Here is a 20,579-nt window from a genome sequence, read left to right on the forward strand (position 1 = left end):
ATCATAGATGATAAATTGTCCACATGGGCATAGTTTAGCCCTTTTTATTTTTGTATACTGCAGTTTTTGTTCACCCTTTATAGACAGAATTGATTTGTCAGTGAATGTTTCTTGAAAAGTTTAGTGCCTGTGGTATGTCACAGGTCCTACAAAGCAATGAATCATAAATAAAAGGCGGGCTAAAGAGGCAACCATTGGAGCTGATATGTAGAAAATAGAATCAATATGTGGATGGGCTAAAAAGTCAAACATATATTTTAACATTTGAATTCTTTGCGCTATGTGTTAAGGTTGACAGCCGAAACTGTGCCATCTGTTAAACTAATTTTATCACAAGCAATTATTTTTCATTCTCAAAATGTAACGTAAATATATTGCCGAAGCTGTGACTGTGTGACTTTAAAATAACGTGAGGGACAATGTAGATGAGGCAATAATCATTGGATAAAAGCTATTATCTCACTCACCTTGTCTCTCTTACATCCTGGAACCAACATGGCTACAACAACACTGCAAAGAACTTTAAAATAATGTAGCATGATAAAGAGCACTTTTCATGCTAGAAAAATATTTTTTTAATTGTTAACTAACTTCATTGTGTACCCAGCTGAAGTTTAAATACATAAATAAATTAAAAATGTAAATTGGTTGAGGGCCAGTTTATTCATAGATTGTTTTAAAGTTGTGAAAATTGTTTTCTTGCTCTTTTATTATAACTTTACATTGAAAAAGATCAGTTATTTTGAAAAATGCATTTAATCTGATATTTGGAACCTAGTCATGCTTGAAAGTTGATTAGTCTGTAAAAGTCACATTTCAAGTTTCAAGTAAGTTTGATGTGTAGCTGGGCATCACATGCCTTTTTATGTTCCTTTCCTATCTAAGCTAATACATATTTGAAATTCTTACCAAGTAATAAAAATATGATTAGTCCAAATTATATATTTGAAAGTTTAGTAGCAAGTCAAATTTAAATTCTTACAATTATTCAATTCCTGTAACCATGTCCCTTCCAGAGGAATTTGTACAATATAAATTCTCTTGTTACTCTGGCTTTCATGTGCAAAAGGACATCATGAACTGAAAAAAAATGCCTGTTCTTAATATTCACATTTATTTTTGCCAGGGAGTTTTAGCTTTATTTTTATTATTGCAAAGTTAACTAGCTCAGTTTTGCTAACTTGAGTAAAAGGTTTTCTGTCTGAACTTGTCATGTTGTCAGTTCTCTGCCATGGGAATTATGATCTGCTGGGCTGTTTTTTGCTGTCAGTTCTGGGGTTTAAACTTTCCGTGGCTAGCAGCAGGACATTCTTAGTGGAGTAACCATGCCTCAGGAACCTGCTCTCATGGGACTCCATCAGAATCAGCATCTGGACTGCTTCAGAGCACAGTGTAAGACCCTTTTGTTGGCCAGACTTTCATTGGACTTTATAGCGAGATGGTGCTAAAAGTACTTACCAAAGGAGTTAAAAAAAGTTTGTATCCATTTTTTGCTTTTTTATGATTTTATGAATAAGGCCAGGTTTTTTTTTTCCCTTTCACTGTAGAAATATTATGAAAGTCGTCTTGTCTTTGTGTTTACCAGAAGATTAGAGAAGTGGCATGCAAGCTTCCTCAGCTCTAACTGCAAAGGCAGGAGTGCTGAGTCTTTACAAAATATAAATAAATAATATAATAATTCTCCAAAGTTTTCCCCAGTCATTTGAGCAGAATAGGTGTTAACAAAGACAAACCAACGCTACAGGGTTAAATAATATAGATAAAGATGACCTTAGGGATACTCCCGAGAAAGAAGCAGCAGCATTTGGACACTTCCATGATGTGCGGGAGGCAAGAGCATGTGAAAAAAGTCAGATACCCCCCACACATGTCATGGGGTCTGGATACTGGGATGATCATGCTGTCAGAGACAGAGAAAGTGGGGAGTCAGAAAGGCTCGGGAGAGAAGACTTCTCCACACAATGCACAGTCAACCTGTGGAACTCATTGCTAGTGAATGTTGTGAAGCTCAAAAGTGTAACAGAGTTCAAAAAAGAATTAGATAAGTTTGTGGAGAATAGGTCCATCAGTGGCTCTTAGCAAAGATGGTCAGGCACACACCCCCATCCTCTGGGTGTTCCTAAATCTTTGATTGCCAGAAGCTGGGACTGGATGACAGAGGATGGATCACTCGATGATTGCCTGTTTGTTCATTCCTTCTGAAACACCTGGCATTGGTCACTATCGGAGGACAAGATACTGAGCTGGATGGGACCATTTGTCTGACCCAGTATGGCTGTTCTTATGTTTCTGTGAGATAATTCAGTTTGGGCCAAGTTTAAGTTTTAGCTGGTGAGACATCCAGAAAGAGAGATCAGAGAGAGAAGCCACGATTAAGGATTAGAGTGTGAGAGACAGGTCAGGAGTGAACAGATAGATTTAAGAGTTAGTGGTGTAAGGATGGGAATTGAAGCCAGGTGAGTGGAAAAAATCACCTGGTGTATGTGTAAAAGAAAGAGAGAAATGAGCCATGGGTGGAGCCCTGTGGTATTCCATAAAGAATAGGAGGGAAGAAGAGGACAGGTATGACCCACTGAAGAGATGCTGAGAGGTAGGAGTAGAACCTGGGGAAGCCAGAGCCATAAAATCCACAGAAGAACAAGATTTCAAGGAGTGTATGAATGGACTGTGTTAAAGCAACTAACCCATCAAGGGTGGAGCTGGGGGTCTAAGACTTGGTTCTGAAAGAGGTCATTGAGAGGCCTTGATGAGGGCAGTTTTAGTGAAGTGGAGAAGGGAAGAGCTGGATTGAGGGGCCAGATCAAGGGTGTAGTTTGAAAAGAGGAACTCAGGAAAGCGTCTGTAGTTGGACTGTACAATAAGCTTAGAGGTAAAGGCAGGAGGGACACAGGTAGTAGCTGAAGAGGCTGGTGGGGTCAATGATTTTGTGGATGTGGAGAGACGATGCTTGTCTTGTGAGTAGAAGTAACCTGGCAGGAAAGGAGTAAAGGAAGTCATGAGGATTGGGGAAGGAGGGTTTCTTGGGGCAGGTTAAGTGATTAGAGAAAGAGAGCAGGGAAGAAACCTTGGTGTCAGTACAGAGTGGAAGGGCAACACAAATGCTCAGTACATCACCTAGGAAAGATGATTTAATTACATGGTGAGTCCCTTCCAGTGCCTGGAACATTTGTCTAATGATTTTATCTAAAACTATATATAACCAGGTAGTTGCTCATGGTGAGAATCTGACTTTGAAATTAGAAAATGCGACTGCATTTTGCCATTATACTTTTGAAATTCTGAGTTTTATGCCCAAAGTGCTAGCATAAAATAGAAATACGTTAGGCTGCGGCAACTCCTGCTAGCTTTAAAAGAAAACTATCAAGCTGAAAGGGCTAATATTCAAAGCGCAAGGTTTGCATCCTACAACAGTCTTCAAAGATGGATCATCTCTCCATGTTTTTGAAAAGTCAAGAAAGGTATTAACCTTTTCTTTCACCAACATTTCTTTCACTGGGATGTGGGAGGAGGAGTTGTACGATATACTAGATAAATTTGCTTTTGAATAAAATATCCTTCTAACTACACTTCTACCAGATGAGTGAGTAATTACTTCAAGCATGTAATATACGATTAATTTTTGTATATCTAGCAACATTCATCATGTTTGATTTAAGGTTATCTTAATGTGAATTGTTAATGAAGTGAAAAATTTGCAGTGGGTTGAATAGGGCGAAAAAGAAGCAGCTGGATATTCTAAATATTCATTGCGCAGTTAAATTGAATTTCTAATATTTCTAATCCCTTAATCTTTTTAAATAAAAATGTGAGATAGAACAAAGTTGTGATTGGACTTGTCATTACATTCTGTTAATCTTTAATATGTAGGACTATTCATCTTTATGTTAGCTCCTAGGTAGGTCAACGTGGAATAGATCTCTGAATTGGGAGAAGAGAAAATGGGATGAATAAATTATACCTGCAGTAAAATCATTAGCTGTATCATTTTTATTGTAGTCAGTCATGTGGTCTGCCATGAGCTGACAACTGTGCTCATACAGGTCACCATTTAGTGCTGCTTTTATGTATAGCTCTGTTTGCTATGTCAATGACAGGTGAAGTTGCCATTTCTTCCTCCTCCTTTAACACATTAAATCAGGATGCTGCGAGTGATTCTGTTGACCCACTAGGTTTTGTACCATTCTTGATTAATCTGCAATATCTTTTCTTATGGTCTAACTTGCCTTCAAGCCACGCTGTTCCGTCTAAGACAGTGGTTCTCAACTGTGGTCCACCGCTTGTGCAGGGAAAGCCCCTGGCGCGCCGGGCCGGTTTGTTTACCTACCGCATCTGCAGCTTCGGCAGATCAAGGCTCCCGCTGGCCACGGTTCACCGCTCCAGGCCAAGGGGGGCTGCAGAAAATGATGCGGGCCAAGGGATGTGCTGGCTGCCCTTCCCGCAGCCCCCATTAGCATGGAGCAGCAAACCGCGGCCAGTGGGAGCTGCGATCAGCCGAACCTGTGGACACGGCAGGTAAACAAACTGGCCCGGCGCGCCAGGGGCTTTCCCTGAACAAGCGGTGGACCACAGTTGAGAACCACTGGTCTAAGAGATGTTCCTGTGCCATTCTGGAGGAAAGAATTTAGTATAACCGTGGTCAGAAGAGCTCTTTAAAAAATCACTTTTACACATCCCAGATGAGTGCCCTAACCACCTGGCTATTAGCTATTCTAGAGTGAGTCACCTGCAGGCTTTCCTGTTTTTGTATAACAGTAATGGAATGCAGGAGACCTGGGTTCAAATCCCTGGTCCAAATAAGGCAGAGTGGGGAATTGAACCTGGGTCTCCCACATCCTAGGTGCCCTCACTAACAAGCTATTTGCTATTCTCAGGTGGGTCTCTTTCTCTCTCTGGTAATGACTCAGAAATGCAATCCTGGACCTGAAAAAATCTTTCTGTTGAAAGTTTAATTGAAACTGACTATTTCCCTCAAAAAGTTTCAGTTTTGACAAATCAGCATTTTCTAGCACAAAACTGTTTTGCTGAAAACTTCCCAACCAGCTCGAGGGGGTGAGAGAGAGTGAGGGGTCATAGGAGGGATCATAGGAAGTCACGAGCCAGGGCCCAAGTAAGTGACTTATTTGTAGTGACTTTATTGTAGAACATCCCTGTATTGAGATGCTATTACCGCTGTATTAGTAAGGCCAATATTGAAATACTGAGTCCCGTTCCTTTAAAAAAGAAGTTGAAAAATTGGAAGGGATTCAAAAAAGAGGTACAACACTGATGTAAGGTCTGGAAAACATGCCTTCTAGTGAGAGACTAATTATCATGCATGAAGTCCATCCAAGAGAAGGTTAAGAGGTGACTTAGTTATGATTTAGAAATAGCTATGTGGGGAGAAGATTTCAGTTAGTAGAAAGCTATCTAATTTAGCAGACAAAGGCACAAAAAGATCCAGTGGTTATAATCTGAAGCAAGATAAATTCAGACTAGAAATAAGGGGTGGGTTTGTTTTGTTTAACCAAGAAGATAATTAATCATTGGAACAATCTCTTTCTAGCTAGAAACAAGGTGGATTTTCCATTAGTTGAACTCATTAAATCAAGATTGATGAATTTCTAAAAGATAAGCTCTAGCTCAACCCAAAGATATGGGCTTTCCACTGCATGCATCCGATGAAGTGAGCTGTAGCTCACGAAAGCTTATGCTCAAATAAATTTGTTAGTCTCTAAAATGCCACAAGTCTTCCTTTTCTTCTTGCGGATACAGACTAACACGGCTGCTACTCTGAAACCTGGCTTGATGAAGGAATCTCTTATTGAAATTCTATGGCCTATGTTAATCAAGGGGGTCAGACTAGATGTTTGTAATGGGTCCTTCTGGCCTTAAGCATGTGAAACTGATAGTGTATCTAAACAAGAGAGCCACACAATACCTGAATCAGCTGTAAGTGAAAGAGGGACATATGGTTTTATAAAAAGATTAAAATATTAACTGACTTGATGTCTCAACGGGAGATACAAGGAGCATCTGAAACAGATGGTACAGCACAGTTTAAAAATATGGAGAGGAGACCAAGATTTGAAGCCTGGTGTCAGGCTAAGCAGATAAGGAGTAAATGCGTTTGAATGTCAGAGGTAGGATGGATCCATTTCATGGAAAAATTTTAAACACGCTAGGCAGTAAGTTGTTGACATTTGTAGTTCATACCAAACAGGGTAGGAAAAACCGCCAATACCCAAGAAAAGGATAATATAATTCACAGTGATATAAATATACTGGAAGCACGGGCAGTATGTAGTGTCCTATCAACTTTCATGGCAAATACTTATTTCAAGTTTTATTTTCATTGGTCTTTGAAAATAATGATGCTAATACTGTAAGACTTACTTAAAATTCATTGTCTAGTACCTTTCTCCTGAGGAATTAAAAAGTCTTTACAAACAGGAATGAATGAATACTTGCAACACTCATGAGAATCAGTCGGTATTCTCCCCATTTTACAGGTAGGAAGATTGAAATGGAGGTTGTGACTTACAAAGAAAAACTATTGGGTACAGAACCCAGGTCTTCTGATTGCTATTTTAGCACTCTCATGGCCACTAAATGCTGCCTCCATGTAAGGCCAATTGTGGATAAAATTGTAAAATTTTTGAATAATGCATAAAGTGAGGGGAAACCTAGTAGTGCAAGAAAAGAGGAATTAAATGTAGAATGTCCGAGTAAGTTGTTCATGCAAAGTATGGAAAACTCTGGGGGCCTTGGAGATTTATATTTTAAAGTAAAGCAAGTGCTTCGGGGCTATAACCACCCTACCCAGGCTATTTGAATGAACTAAATACAAATACACAAGGAGAAACACAAAAAGGCTGGGTCATTAAGAAACGTAGAGTGAATTTAATTGCACACAAAGCACTTAATAAACTAAATGAACAGCAGCACCTAAGGCAACAAGCAGAACAAGTAACCTAAGAAGTACAAAAAGTAAATTTGGTTCAGGTATTAAGAAAGGAGAGATTGCGGGCACAGTCAGCATAGAAATGAGAGCCCTGGGTTATCTCCACCACCAAATCCTCTGCAATACTTCCAGTATAGTGGAGAGAAATTTTAACAGCTTGTTTTGTTCTCTGTTTTCCATTTTATTTTTTTCTTGTTCCAGACTATAGTAATACTTTAAGACAGAATCATCCTGTCTTTTGGTTTCAGTGCCGCACAAGTAAATTAATCTTCTCTTTTTCTTCAATTATTTTTATACATCTAGTTGTAGAACAGTTTTGATTTACATCAGTGTAATGGCCAGTAAAGAGAATAACACAACACAATATATTTTCATTACCATTGCTATATGCTGTAGCATTCTGACAGTAAACTGGAAAGAAGCTGCACTGGGCTGTATGGAAGGGACTGCAGTAATTAATCTTCATTAGGATTGTTGCCATGGCCTTGTAAATTAAAATTTATTATATGGAAGAAAGTTTGTGGCACAACATGTTTGATTAGCAAAATGCCAATACTTAAGGGATAAATTATTCTTAAATGTTCTAATTATTTTTTATGTGCAGATTCATTCATTATTAACTGAAAGTTTCTTTAGGAAAGTTGAACTGCCAGGCATGCTGGAATTACATAGCAACTTGTTGGCTGCATTATATTTACAAGGGCAACATTTCAGCCTAGCACTGGTAAACGCAGCCTGCAAGAAATACCATAGCAAATGTAAATACGTACAATAGAGGCTTCTATCTGGGGCTCTCAAAGCATCGTATAAACATTATTGTTTAAGTAATGACAATGTGCTTGAAGCTGCACATGGCCCTTTATTTCAAACTGTCCCTCCTCAAAGCTCTTACAATCTAAAGAATAGAGACTTTGAGTTGACAAGACTGTTGCCCCCTTCCTAACATTCAGTGGGGGTGTTTTGGTTGGCTAGCTCCAAGTACTCAAAGGGAAAGGTCTATGGGAAATCACGACCCTGAGACTGATAGTCCCCAGGAACAATGGGGAGAGGCCAATGCTCCAGGTCAGCTTGAATGACAGGGCGAGCAGGCTAATCAGGGAGTCAGGAGGCCAGGGAGGTCCCGTCCTCCATGTGAGCTGGACTTGCCTGGGTCAGACAGAGTGGGGCCGAGCTAAGGAGAAAGCAGGGGCCCAGCTGGGCCAGATCCAGAGAGAGCAGACCCTGTCCTGGGAGCAGAGCTGCAGCCCCAAAGCCAGAGGCACAGCCCAGAGAGAGCAGACTTGCCCTGGGAGGAGAGCTGCAGCAACCAGAGCCAGAGGGGCCAGAAAAGCAGCCCAGGAAGCAGGTCAGTGCTGGGAGCAGAGTCACAGAAGCAGCCTGCAGAGCAGACCTGTCCTGGGAGCAGAGCTGTAGCAACCAGAGGCAGAGGGGCCAGAGAAGCAGCCCAGGGAGCTGGAGGCAGAGCAGCAGAGACAGAGTGGTGGAGCTGGGGCTGGAGCAGTCCGGAGCTGGGTGTGGTGAGCAGCTGGGGAGAGTGAGGGGGATCCTGGGCAGCGGGCCCAGCACAGGGGGACACCTCAGCCAAGAGGCTCTGCAGGCCAGGCTTGGATCGTAACCCCGACAGGGCGGGGATGACTCTGGGAAGAAGGGTCCTGCCACTTAGAGCCTGAGAGCGTGAGGCCACCACCAGAGCAAGTGTCCAACCCACAGCACCCCTGCAGCACAGCCGGGGCCAGAGAAGGAGGCCTGGGACTCACAAGGAACAGACTGTGAACGGCCCTGACATTCCAGAGACACTGTTTGTGATGTTCCCTGCCACAGAGCGGGGTGATGTGTTTCCTTTAACCTTTCCCATTTTCCCTTATTCTTTTTAAAATTAATTGTTGATTAAATAACTTGCATTTGCTTTAAATTGTATGTAATGGTCAGTGGGTCAGAGAAGTGCCCAGTGCAGAGAGAGCACCCCGGAGTGGGGACACCCTAGCCCCTGTCCTAGGTGACCACAGCAGGGTTGGGGGTCAAGCCCCCCAGGAATCCTGGGCCCAGCCTTGTTGGGGTTACGAGGACTCTGCCAGACAGGAGAGTGGAAGGGGAGTCCTCAAGGGCAGGGAGGCCACTGGGTAAAGGAAGTGGGAGCGAGGACTCAGATCCTTTCGCTAACCCACTTCACCGGGGTAGTGCAGAAGCCAGGAAAGTTCCCCACAATAGCGGGACTATTCCCCCACTTACACATACTTAAAAGCCTGAAGGAGTTAATTGCTAGCAATTAAAAAAAAATCAACTCATTTCTTGTGGCTATCACCCCATAACCTTTGGGAAGTAAGTAGCAGTTTCCTTCATTTTATAGGTGGTTAAACTGAGATGCAGAATATTACTTGCCCAAGATTGCACCATCAGAATTAGAACCCCACCTTCTTGGATTCCAGACTCCTATGCTAGCACTCATTTCAAAGATGTAGTTATAAGCTGTGTGATTATGCATGTGCATCAAAGTGATCTATAAAGTGAAAGCACCTGTTTTGTTGTGTTTGTGTTAACATGGGTATAAAGGGTGGCCCACAGGAATTATTGTGCACATCCCTGAAATCTGCTGTTAGTACCTTGCTGCCCATGCAAATATAGCCATTCAGTAAATTAACCCATCAGGCTACCTGAAGCTGTGTGGGTAATTCAGGCTGCTGCAGCAGTGAAAAGCTAAACTGTACCAGATAGTACAAAGGAAGACTGCAATCCAGCTGCACATGCCACTTTCCAAATGTTATAAATGGAAAGGGAGAGGGATTTTGGCCTGGGTGTTCCTCCTTATGAATCATGCCATTTAATGGATATATCACCTTACTTCGTTCCATGATTTTCAATATTCCTGCACTAAAAATACCTGTTTTGAGGTTTGCTTCATTCATTTCTCTCAGAAGTGTCTCTATGCTTCTTCATGACCCCACCCCAAGTTAGATTCCCTCTTTGTTCATCTACCTGTCACCACATCTACTCTCTATCATGACTGGAATTAATAGGCAAACTTACAGGCTGCTGAAATGCACGTACTTTTGTTTTGCAACATGTCCCATTAACTTAGCAACATGCCTCTTCAGTAACAATAAGGAACAGTTTGATTCAAGAATAACCGTCCCACAAAGCTTTTGGTGAAAACCCTTGTTTTGATGTTTTGGATTGTACAGAGACTGGAAAACTTACAGTTCCATTTAAAATGTGTTATACAGTTAAGTTTTCTAGGTAACAAGATCTAGGCCTAATCCTAGAATCAGGTGTTTGTTTAACCTGCTCTTAAAAATCTCCGAGGATGGAGATTCCACAACCTCCCTAGGCAATTTATTCCAGCGCTTAATCACCCTGACAGTTAGGAAGTTTTTCATAATGTCCAACCCTAAACCTCGCTTGCTGCAATTTAAGCCCATTGCTTCTTGTCCTATCCTCAGAGGTTAAGTAAAACAATTTTCTCCCTCCTCCTTGTAAAAACCTTTTACATTCATGAAAACTGTTATCATGTCCCCTCTCAGTCTTCTCTTTTCCAGACTAAACCAACCCAATGTTTTCAATCTTCCCTCATAGGTCATGTTTTCTAGACCTTTCATCATTTTTGTCGCTCTTCTCTGGACTCTCTCCAATTTGTCCACATCCTTCCTGAAATGTGGCGTCCAGAACTGGACACAATATTCCAGTTGAGGCCTAATTAGCACGGAGTAGAGTGGAAGAATTACTTCTCGTGTCTTGCTTACAGCACTCCTGCTAATATATCCCAGAATGATGTTCGCTTTTTTTGCAACAGTGTTGCACGGGTTGACTCATATTTAGCTTGTGGTCCACTATGACCCCCAGGTCGCTTTCCGCAGTACTCCTTCCAAGGCAGTCATTTCCCATTGTATGTGTGCAACTGATTTTTCCTTCCTAAATGAAGTACTTTGCATTTGTCCTTATTGAATTTCATTCTGTTTACTTAAGACCATTTCTCCAGTTTGTCCAGATCATTTTGAATTTTAATCCTATCTTCCAAAGCACTTGGTACCCCTCCCAGTTTGGTATCGTCCACAAACTTTATAAGTGAACACTCTGCCATTTTCTAAATCATTGATTAAGATATTGAACAGAACCGGACCCAGAACTGATCCCTGCGGGACCCCCACTCCAATGGTGTCTCCATCTCCAGTTTGAGGTGGGGGTTTTTTGTATTTATTATAAGCCAGCTGCTTCTTACTTTGTATTATTTCTTCATTGTTTTAATTACTAAGATTGTTTTGAACTAGCATTCTAGATGCACTATCAGTCAATTATTAATGCAGCTGAGGTTTCAAAGCCTATTGAAGTACTGAAAATAATTGGCAAAGCAGCTAAGATTGTTTTTATTTAATTAGGCTTTTAGTCTTACTCTTTTTAAAATGAACTCCCATAAACCCTGCTAAGTGTACAATAGGTTCCTTGGAAAACTTTTGCGATTGACATTAGAATAAGTGCATATACTGTCAACATATGTTTATTGGTTATACAGCACCCAAAGTATACTAAGGACTGCATGGAGAAATAGGACAAGATCCTTGCCCCCAAGAAGTTATAAACTAAGTATCAATAGCAAACATCTTAAAGGGACACACCTGCAAGGTTGACAGACCCAAAATCACAACAGATCTAAACATATTTTTTTAAATGTCGTAATTCTGAAAAAAAAATCTTTCTAACATGAGAGCTGCAGTCTTGTTTCACTCCCCTCATTCTCTACGGGGCAGGCAGAATAAATGTAAGGTTCTTGGATTGCATGGGATATGGATACACGTGTTTGTGTCATGTGTTTCTTCCCCCCGTCTCCTTTTTTCATTTTAATGAGTAGGCAGAGGTTGACATCTGCAGTGTCTATTCTCGTCCTTTTTACAAGAACAGAACCAGTAGGCAGACATATGGATCACACACCTGCAATCTCAACACAACGAAGGCAAGACAGGCAGCAAGATAGAAACTTTGTCATTCTCTTTATACTAAGTTAGAAAAAGGAAGAACATATTGTAATGTTGATCTTTTTCCCGGAGGGACCTGTGTTCTGGTGGTGTTTGGATGTGCCACTGTAGTCATATTTTGAGCTGTCGTTGTAATTGCAAACCTTGTTTCTGGAAGGTTTATAATGTAGGTATTTTAATGTGCCTGCAATTTGTTGCACTTCTCAAAAAGTTACAGTTGGGCTGAAAATCTGAGTCCAAATTTTGTTACTGCCAGTCCAGGTGTGTCTGATTTGGAAATTCCTTGTCCGAAGAGTCTAAAATACAACTGAGCCTCATACTTTTGCGCAATGTTGGCACACGTGTGCACTGATTATTGGGAGTTACTTGGAGTAAACATTGTTTCTAATGGAGCAACCTTTAAAGTAGTGTATGTGATCTACAATACAGTGTGTGTGCAAAACTGCACTAAAACTGAATAATGGCAGAATGTCAACTAAGTGTACACAAAAATCTTTGACTTATTCATTTCCCCAGATTGTTAACAATATTTTCTAAGTGTCTTCCTTCTGCAGTGACCACTATACAGTGTTCCATGTTATCACAGGCAGGGCTGGTAACATTGCATTATAATGTTTCCCATTATAAGACCCCATTCTCAACTGCTTATAACTTTGACAACTTTTAGCCATTTGGACTTAAATTTTCCATGCTGGGTGTGCTCCTCAGGCTGAAGTGTATTGGAAGTTTTCAGCCAAAACAATTCAGGCATTTCTGAGAACAAGGATGGGGGGAAGTATATTGTGTGTTGTCCCTCCACCCATCCCGTGTAGTGAGGAGGAGAAAGCTGATTGAACCAAATGCAGCAGGGACAAGAGCTAGACCTAAGGAGTCTGGGGAGTAAACTGGGACAAGGAGCCTTGGATGGACATATGAGAAGATGGAGAGGCTGGTGTTGGGGTAGTGGAGACTGGGACTGGCTGAGCAAGGAGACTGGGAATAGGAGCTGAGGGACTGGCTGGAAAAAGTGGTATGCGATCATGTTATTAAAGACTGTATCATAATACATACACACAAGGGGACTGAATGAAGATTGCATGGGCAACCTTAATTCTGGTATTTCCTAACTTCTGATTGCTTGATCTTGCATCTTAATGTTGCTTTAACACATAGGGTTGGGTTGGTTCGTTTTTGACATGTAACCTGGAGTTTGTCCACCCAGAATCTTAGTGTGTGGCAAGCCAGTATGTGAATGTACAGCACTCTAGCCTGCCACACACTTACTGCCTGTGTGGACCTTGCTACCAGGCAATAAACATTACATAGTATGCTTTGACGTAGTGCCGTTTCAAACAGCCATACATCCACCTGCACTGTGGAACTTTTAGTGCACAGTAGCAGGGTCCATGTGGACAGTTAACGTGCAACAGGCTAGAACACTGCAGATTTACACCTGGCTTTGCTGCACACTGACTGAATAGACAAGCTCTTCCCTATGGCCCAAGTGTGATGGATGATTTACAGAACATAGAAAAGACGTGTTCCTGCCCCCAGAGCTTTTATCTTAATTTAGATAAGATAGAAGTGTGAAGAAAAACAATGAGAGGGACAGGAGAAAGGAAGACGAGTTACAGGGTATGTGGTAACCCAGATAGGTTATGTGCTCCTTTGGTTGGTCTCAGTAAGTGCATAAGACTTTCCCTCTTTACATGATTCATACTAGTTTATAAACTGAGTGAAATGTATTCATTTGATTTTGTTGGCAGGAGGTGTACCTAATATTATGAGAGAAAGGCAGGCAGTAGAGGATCTGAGGATCAGAGATTTTGGAGAGAGCAGGGAGATGAAAATAGAAGGAAGTCCGGCAAAGTATGATGGGCTGCAGATAAGTAAAAGGAAGAGTAAAGAGAGGTATAAGTTGGTTGAGCTCTACCCTCCTCTGAACACTGCAATCAATACCATATGTGCTCCAGATCTACACCTTTCCCGGGGCTGGGCTCACATAACATCAGCAAGCATAAAACTCTTCTGCCTAAGCTTTCTCTGCAAGCTTGTCTGTTCCTTGGGTTTCCCTGTAGGATTTCCGCCGTCCCACACCCTAGTTACCTATGTCTCACGGACACTAACTCTGCTATCTCCTGATTGCAGCTAACAAGGTCCACCTACCAGCATGAGTCTTAGATTATAAACTCTTTGGGGAATGGACCATGTCTACAGTTGTTTATATAGCTCTATGTGGCCCTAGTACAACAGGAGCTGAGGCTTTTAAAAAGCCTTTGCTGAAGTTGCCGATGTCACTGGTGATATCACCCATGTGTTTGGGTGTCAAGTAGTTGGGTCCTGGAGTCCCTGACACTGACTCCCTGCTTGGCAGAGGAGAAGGGAAGGAAGGATGGACAGGCAAGACCATTTCCCTGGCCTCTGCAAGCTGGTCCAGGACTCTTCCAGAAGGACCTAGGGTTTTTTAAGATTGGGTGAGCATCTAAACTTGGGGTTTAGTAAGGAACTTATGCACAGCCTGAAGTAGTTTTTCTAAAGTACAGTTGTAAGAGGACCATTTAAAGTCAATGTGGATTCATAAAAAGCAGGAACAATAGGTAAGGCTTGGGTTTTGCAGCTTTAAATCTTGCTGGAAAGGCTTTATACATGTTCATTACTTTCCTTCCTGAACTTGTCTTTAATATTTGGAATTTATGTCATACATTAGTAGCAGCAGAGGAAAGAAATCTCAGTTAACACCATCACTCTGATCTTAATACTTTTCAGTGTGACTGGGCATCGCATGGGGCGCTGCATGCTATAATTACATACTTTGTGAGCTGCAATATCAATGCTCAGCAGTGTGAGGAAGGTGAAAGAAGTAAGGCATGTGTCACCCTTACCTTGAGTTTCCTGGTGTGGTTCTTGCTTTGTCACCACTGAGTTAATGTACAGTTTGCATTTAATATTAAGTATTTTAACTGAGCTGGTCAAAAAATGCCAATTCTTGTTTCAGGAAATTTTGATATTTTTTTTTATTTGGAAAATTTCCCATTAAATGTATTTTATGAAAAAAATTATGAAAATCAAAAACCATTTTCAGTTTTTAAAAAATCATGTTTTAGTTTTAAAAAACCAAACGTTGTAACAGAAAATGGTTTTCCAAAGCCAATTATTTTCAGTTTTTGGTTTTGGTATTTCATTGAAAAACTGGAACATTTCTACCAAAATGAAAATATTTCATGAAAACAATTTTTCTTAAAAATAAAAGTTTCAACAACATTTCAACCAGGTCTAATTTTAACAATAATTTAAAAACAAATCCAGTTACATGTATGTGTGTTGATGGGATGGATAGCAAGTGACCTGTTAGAGCCCGATGGCTTCCCTGAGACTATTTTAGACTCATGCATTTGTTCTTGGAACTCTCTTGTGCTGACTTTAATTAGCACAGAGAGGATTAGGATAAAAGTGAGGATTATCATACCCAATGGTTCACAGTAAAAGCTGTGCTTTTGTCAGGAGCATTTGCGAAAACATGAAACACAAGAGCGATGTTTGAGTTTCTTGTCTTGAGCTGAAATGTGCTTACATTTTGGAGGTACTTAATATAATATTGTGCATGCAAATCTCTGAAGTAGACTGTGGCTGTTCGAAGCCATAGATGGTCCATGGAGGAAAAACTATGCGAGCTGCACAAAACCATTTTATTTTCAAGTTCATCTTCTTCATATTTTCTGTGGTTTTTTAATCATTATTTCCAATCCTAATATTAAATGTGTTGCTGTTGCCCCTGCTTCTCTGGAAACGGTGATGCATTCTCCTCCTGATTGCTCTGACTATAAATAATTGTTCTCAGTTGTTATAAAGAACACAGTTTCTGAACCTTATTAGTATAAACTCCTGCCCAGGAAATGCCGCTATAACTCACATTTAAAGTGGCTGAAAAATCCTGTTGTTAGATATCGCTGTTCCTCTCATGGCAAAGACCTACATAATAGTTTCCAAGGATTTATTTCTAGGGAAAATGTTTTTAAAACATTGAATGGGCCTCAAATGAGATGGGCCTAAATCATACCCTGTAGCCACACTGGAATGTTGAGAAAGTTTGGAGTCTGCTCTGGATGACAATTCTAACATTGTGACTGTTGTCTAGGTCAACTGACATATCACTAAATCAACTTTTCCAAGTTTTCTATCACTACAGAATGCAACAAGTATTGTATAAAGCCGGTATTGATTTCTTGATATATTTTAATCAATTAACTACTAAACAGACAACAAAGCATTCACTTCTACGTGAAAGGGATTCTAATTTAGACATTCAGAGTTCATCTAATTCCATTGCTATCCTCGTCTGAATAGTAATTTTATGCTTGCCTCTTATCTGGCTATAAATTTGCCTTGTTTAAAATGAATTGTTTGATTGCATTGATTACCACAGTTGTTAAAAAAAGTAATTGATTTGTTTCTGCAGTGAGCTTGAGGAGAAGAACGGAACAAGGAAAAGAGGCAAGAGCAGCAATAAAGCAGCAGCAGAAGAAACGCCACTGAGAAGGAAAAAGGCTAAACTTAGCGATGAGGACTCTTTTGTGCCATTAGATACAGGGCTTTCTCTGGCAGAGGATGAAGAACTCGTACTACATCTGCTCAACAGTCAGAGATAATTATTTTTCCCCAGTTTTTTTCCTAGGTCATCTTTGCTCTTATGTCAGAAGTCTGCACAAAATCAATCTGGCATCAGGGCAGATGGGTATCTGCGGACATTGATAAATGAGTTTCATGAACAATGGACTTGCCTCAGATCAGATATTAGATTATATACAAGGTTATTCTTTTCCATGACGTATATTCAGTATGGTTGTTTTGGGATTATAAAGATTTCCAAGCCAAATTTCCAATCTAAATCCCCTGATGACATTTTGTTAGTAGCACATTTATAATTGAAAAACTCCAGGGTTTGAAGTATTTGTTGTACTTCTTTGTAAAATTTTAAGCATGCTTCATAACAAAAGCTTAGTGTGCTCCAGTCTGAATTTTTCTTGTTTTTTGGCAGGTTTGTAATCTCAAAATATAAAGAAAGTGGATTAAAACTATTAAAGAATAAATATTTTCCAAGGTCAAATGGTGAACAGTAGATATTACTTATTAAATGAAATGCAGATTTGTTTTTACTGTAGGTAATACACATTTATTTAAAAGCTCCTGAAGTTTTTGAAATAAATTATATGTATATCTCTTTAGCTTCCCAAAACAATTAAACTTCTCCAGCCAGTTCGCATTTCCATTATAGTTTCAATTCTGTCAACTGTGTTGAAAGAATCAAAAAGAAAAAAACAGAAAAAGAGAAAATTCTGCAAGGGCCAGGCAGGCAACGGGACACTGTTCTGTCTTCCTAGAGCCAAAACATGAGATGTTATTCTAAGATTGGGTAGGCTTCTCAAGTCAATGGGCAATGGTCCATTGGTCGTGGTTCATATCAGAATTAATGACATTGAGTCTGGGATATCTCACAGATGGTAGATCCAAGTTTCCTGAATGTAAGTGTACTGTAGAATGTACAAGCGATCTTCTCTGAGATCCTTCCAGTTCCACGAAAGAAGGGAGGCAGAAGATTCTAGAAGTAAATAGCTGGCTATGTAAGTGGTGTAGAGTGGAGGGTTTTGATTTTGTGGAACAATGATCCACTGTCTATGGGGAGAGGGGGTCTATAGTTTGGATGGCTTCCACCTCAGTAGAAGAGGAACAAATCTCGGGGACAGGCTGGCTAGAGCAGTCAGAAGGGTGTTGAACTAATAGCAAAAGGGGAGGATAAAAAGAGGGAAGATATGAGAACTCAGAACAAAATTGAGATGTTGAGAACAAAATTAAGGAACCAAAGGACATGAAGAGAAGAAATTCTTGAATTGTCTATACACGAATATTAGAAGCCTGGGTAACAAACAAGAGGAAGTGGAATTGCTCATATGCGAGCATAAATTTGTTCTAGTTGGTATTACTGAAACCTGGTGGGATGATTCCCATGTTTGGAATGTTAAAGTTGATTTAGGAAGGATCAAGTGGGCAAAAGGGGCACTCTGTGTCAAAAATGGCATTGCCTGTTTCCAAGTCACTAGTAACTTGGAAGAAAATTATCTTGAATATTTGTGGCTGAATGTCCACACAGGTGAAGCACAAGGTGGTGTATGAGTTGATCTCTGCTACAGACCACAAAATCACACTTGGGAACAGGATGACTGCCTCCTTATGCACCTTATAATGTATAGAGAATAAAGCTGTGTGATCATGGGGGGACTTCAGTTTGAGTGACACATGCTAGAGGTCTTGTGCTGCCAGTATTAAAACATCCTTGGACTTTCTAAACATTATAGATGGCAGTTTTCTAACTCAAAAAGTGTTGCAGCCACTTCATTAGTTCTTCATTAGACCTCGTCTTGACCGATAAAGAGAAACTGAACACACAACTGAAAGTTCCTGGTAGCTTAGGTACAAATGATCGTGACTTGATCACATTTATAATGTGCAAATCGAATAAAGCCCAGAACAGTAAATAAATAAATATATATACACACACACACACACACACACACACACACACTGTTTAAAAAGAGCGGTTTCACAAAGCCAAATCAGCTGGGAGGAAGAATTTAATCAGAAAAATGTGAATGACAATCGGGAACCTTTGGAAAGACACATTACTAGAGGCCCACCCAGCCACAATCCCACAACCAAGGGACAATTGAAATGATAGAATTATCAGTAATAATGCAGAAAAGGCAGTGGTGTTCAATAAATATTTTTGTTCTGGATTTGGAAAAAAAATGAGACTACAGATGTTATAGCTCGTCATGTGGTGATTCCATTCCACTAGTATCTCAGGAAGTATGTTAAACAGCAACTACTAGAATTAAACACTTTTAAATCATCAGGTACAGATAACTTGCATCCAAGAATTTTAAGAGCTGGCTGAAGAGCTCTCTGGATGGCTAATATTGATTTTCAATATGTCTTAGTGCACTGGGAAGGTTCCAGAAGACTGGAAGAGAGCTAATATGCCAATTTTTAGAAAGGGTAAACAGGATGACCTGGGTAATTATAGGCCTGTCAGCCTGATTTCAATCCCAAGCAAGATAATAGAGTGCCCAATATGGGTCTCTCTGAATAAAGAATTAAAGAAGAGTAATATAATTAATGCCAATTGACATGTGTTTATGGAAAATAGATCCTGTCAAATTAACTGGATGTCTTTCCCTCACACCCACACACACCCCCGATCCACCTGGTCGCAGTAAAATAACTTTTCCTGCTCCAGTGTGGAACTAAATAGTCTCCTCCTCTCTTTCAGTTACTGGTCGGGGGATGGTTCAATATCCCCATGCTGACCTGGTGTGAAGCTGCTGCAGCCAGCCGCTCTAGCTCTATATCCCTTCAAGGGGCCACACACCTTTTCCTACAAGCCAGACAACGTCTCCCACTATTTAATGTACAGTGAGGTCATTTTGATCAGATTACAAGTTAGGTTGATAAAGATAATTGTGTTGATGTAATTTACTCACGGCTATTGTAAGGCATTTCACTTGGTACCATATGACATTTAATTAAAAAACTAGAACCATATGACAATTAAAAAACTAGAACAATATAAAATTAATGTGGCATACAGTCAATGGATTAAAAACTGGCTTACTGATAAGCCTCAGAATGTAAAATGGGAATCATCATCAAGCAGGTTTGTTCTTGGTCCTACCCTATTTAACATTTTTATCAATGACCTGGAAGAAAACAAAAATCACTGCTAAAATTTGTCGATGATACAAAAATTGGGGGAATGGTAAATAATGAAGAGGTCACTGATTCAGAGCAATTTGGATGGTTTGGTAAACTGGGTGCAAGCAAACTATGAGTTTAATATGGCTAATTGGAGGGCCGGCTCTAGGCACCAGCAAAACAAGCAGGAGCTTGGGGCGGCACATTTCTACGGGCGGCATTCTGGCGCCGGCCAGGCCGCCCCTAGAAATGTGCCCCCCGCCACCCTAGCTCACTTCCACTCCGCCTGCTCCCTTGAGCACACTGCTGCCATTTCACTTCTCCCCCTTCCCTCCCAGGCTTGCTGTGCGTGAACCCCCCCCCCCGTTACTTCCTGCACTCCCCCCGCTCACCTCCACTCCGCCTGCTCCCCTGACCGCGCTGCCTCTCCCTCGCCTGAGAGGGAGGGGGGAGAAACGGAACGACGGCGTGTTCAGGGGAGCAGGCAGAGTGGAGGTGAGCTAGGGTAGGGGGTTGCAGGGGGGAGAGCCACAGGAAGCAATGGGGAGGAAAATGCGGCATGCCCAGGGGAGGAGGCAGGGCCGGGGATTTGGGGAAGGGGTTGGGAATGGGTGGAGTTGGGGCGGGAGGGGCATGAAGAAAAAGGGGACGGCCAAAATTTTTTTTTGCTTGGGGCAGCAAAAATCCTCAAGCCAGCCCTGGCTAATTGTAATTGTATACATCTGAGAACAAAGAGTGTAGGCCATACTTACTGGATGGGGACTGTGTCCGGGGAAGCAGTGACCCTAAAAACTGATTTGGGAATCATAGTGGATAATCAGCTGAACATGAGCTTCTAGTATGATGCTGTGGCCAGAAGGGTTAGTGTGATCCTGGGATGCATAAACAGAGGAATCTCAAGTAGCAGTAGAGCGGTTATTGTATCTCTATATTTACTTCTGTATTGCTAC

The 20,579-nt window shown here is 40.9% G+C and overlaps 1 protein-coding gene across 1 annotated transcript in view; it reads left to right on the forward strand.

The window, feature by feature from the left end:
- Positions 1-16,939, forward strand: part of DDX10 (DEAD-box helicase 10) — a 323,849-nt gene extending 306,910 nt beyond the window's left edge. Inside the window, exon 18 of the mRNA XM_084613019.1 lies at positions 16,340-16,939. Coding sequence (XP_084469145.1) covers positions 16,340-16,529 — 190 coding nt within the window. The 3' untranslated portion in view covers positions 16,530-16,939. The remainder of the gene's footprint in view (positions 1-16,339) is intronic.
- Positions 16,940-20,579: the final 3,640 nt, after the last annotated feature.

This window comes from Lepidochelys olivacea (genome assembly GCF_965140295.1).
Source record: "Lepidochelys olivacea isolate rLepOli2 genome assembly, chromosome: 1".
Lineage (NCBI taxonomy): Eukaryota > Metazoa > Chordata > Testudines > Cheloniidae > Lepidochelys > Lepidochelys olivacea.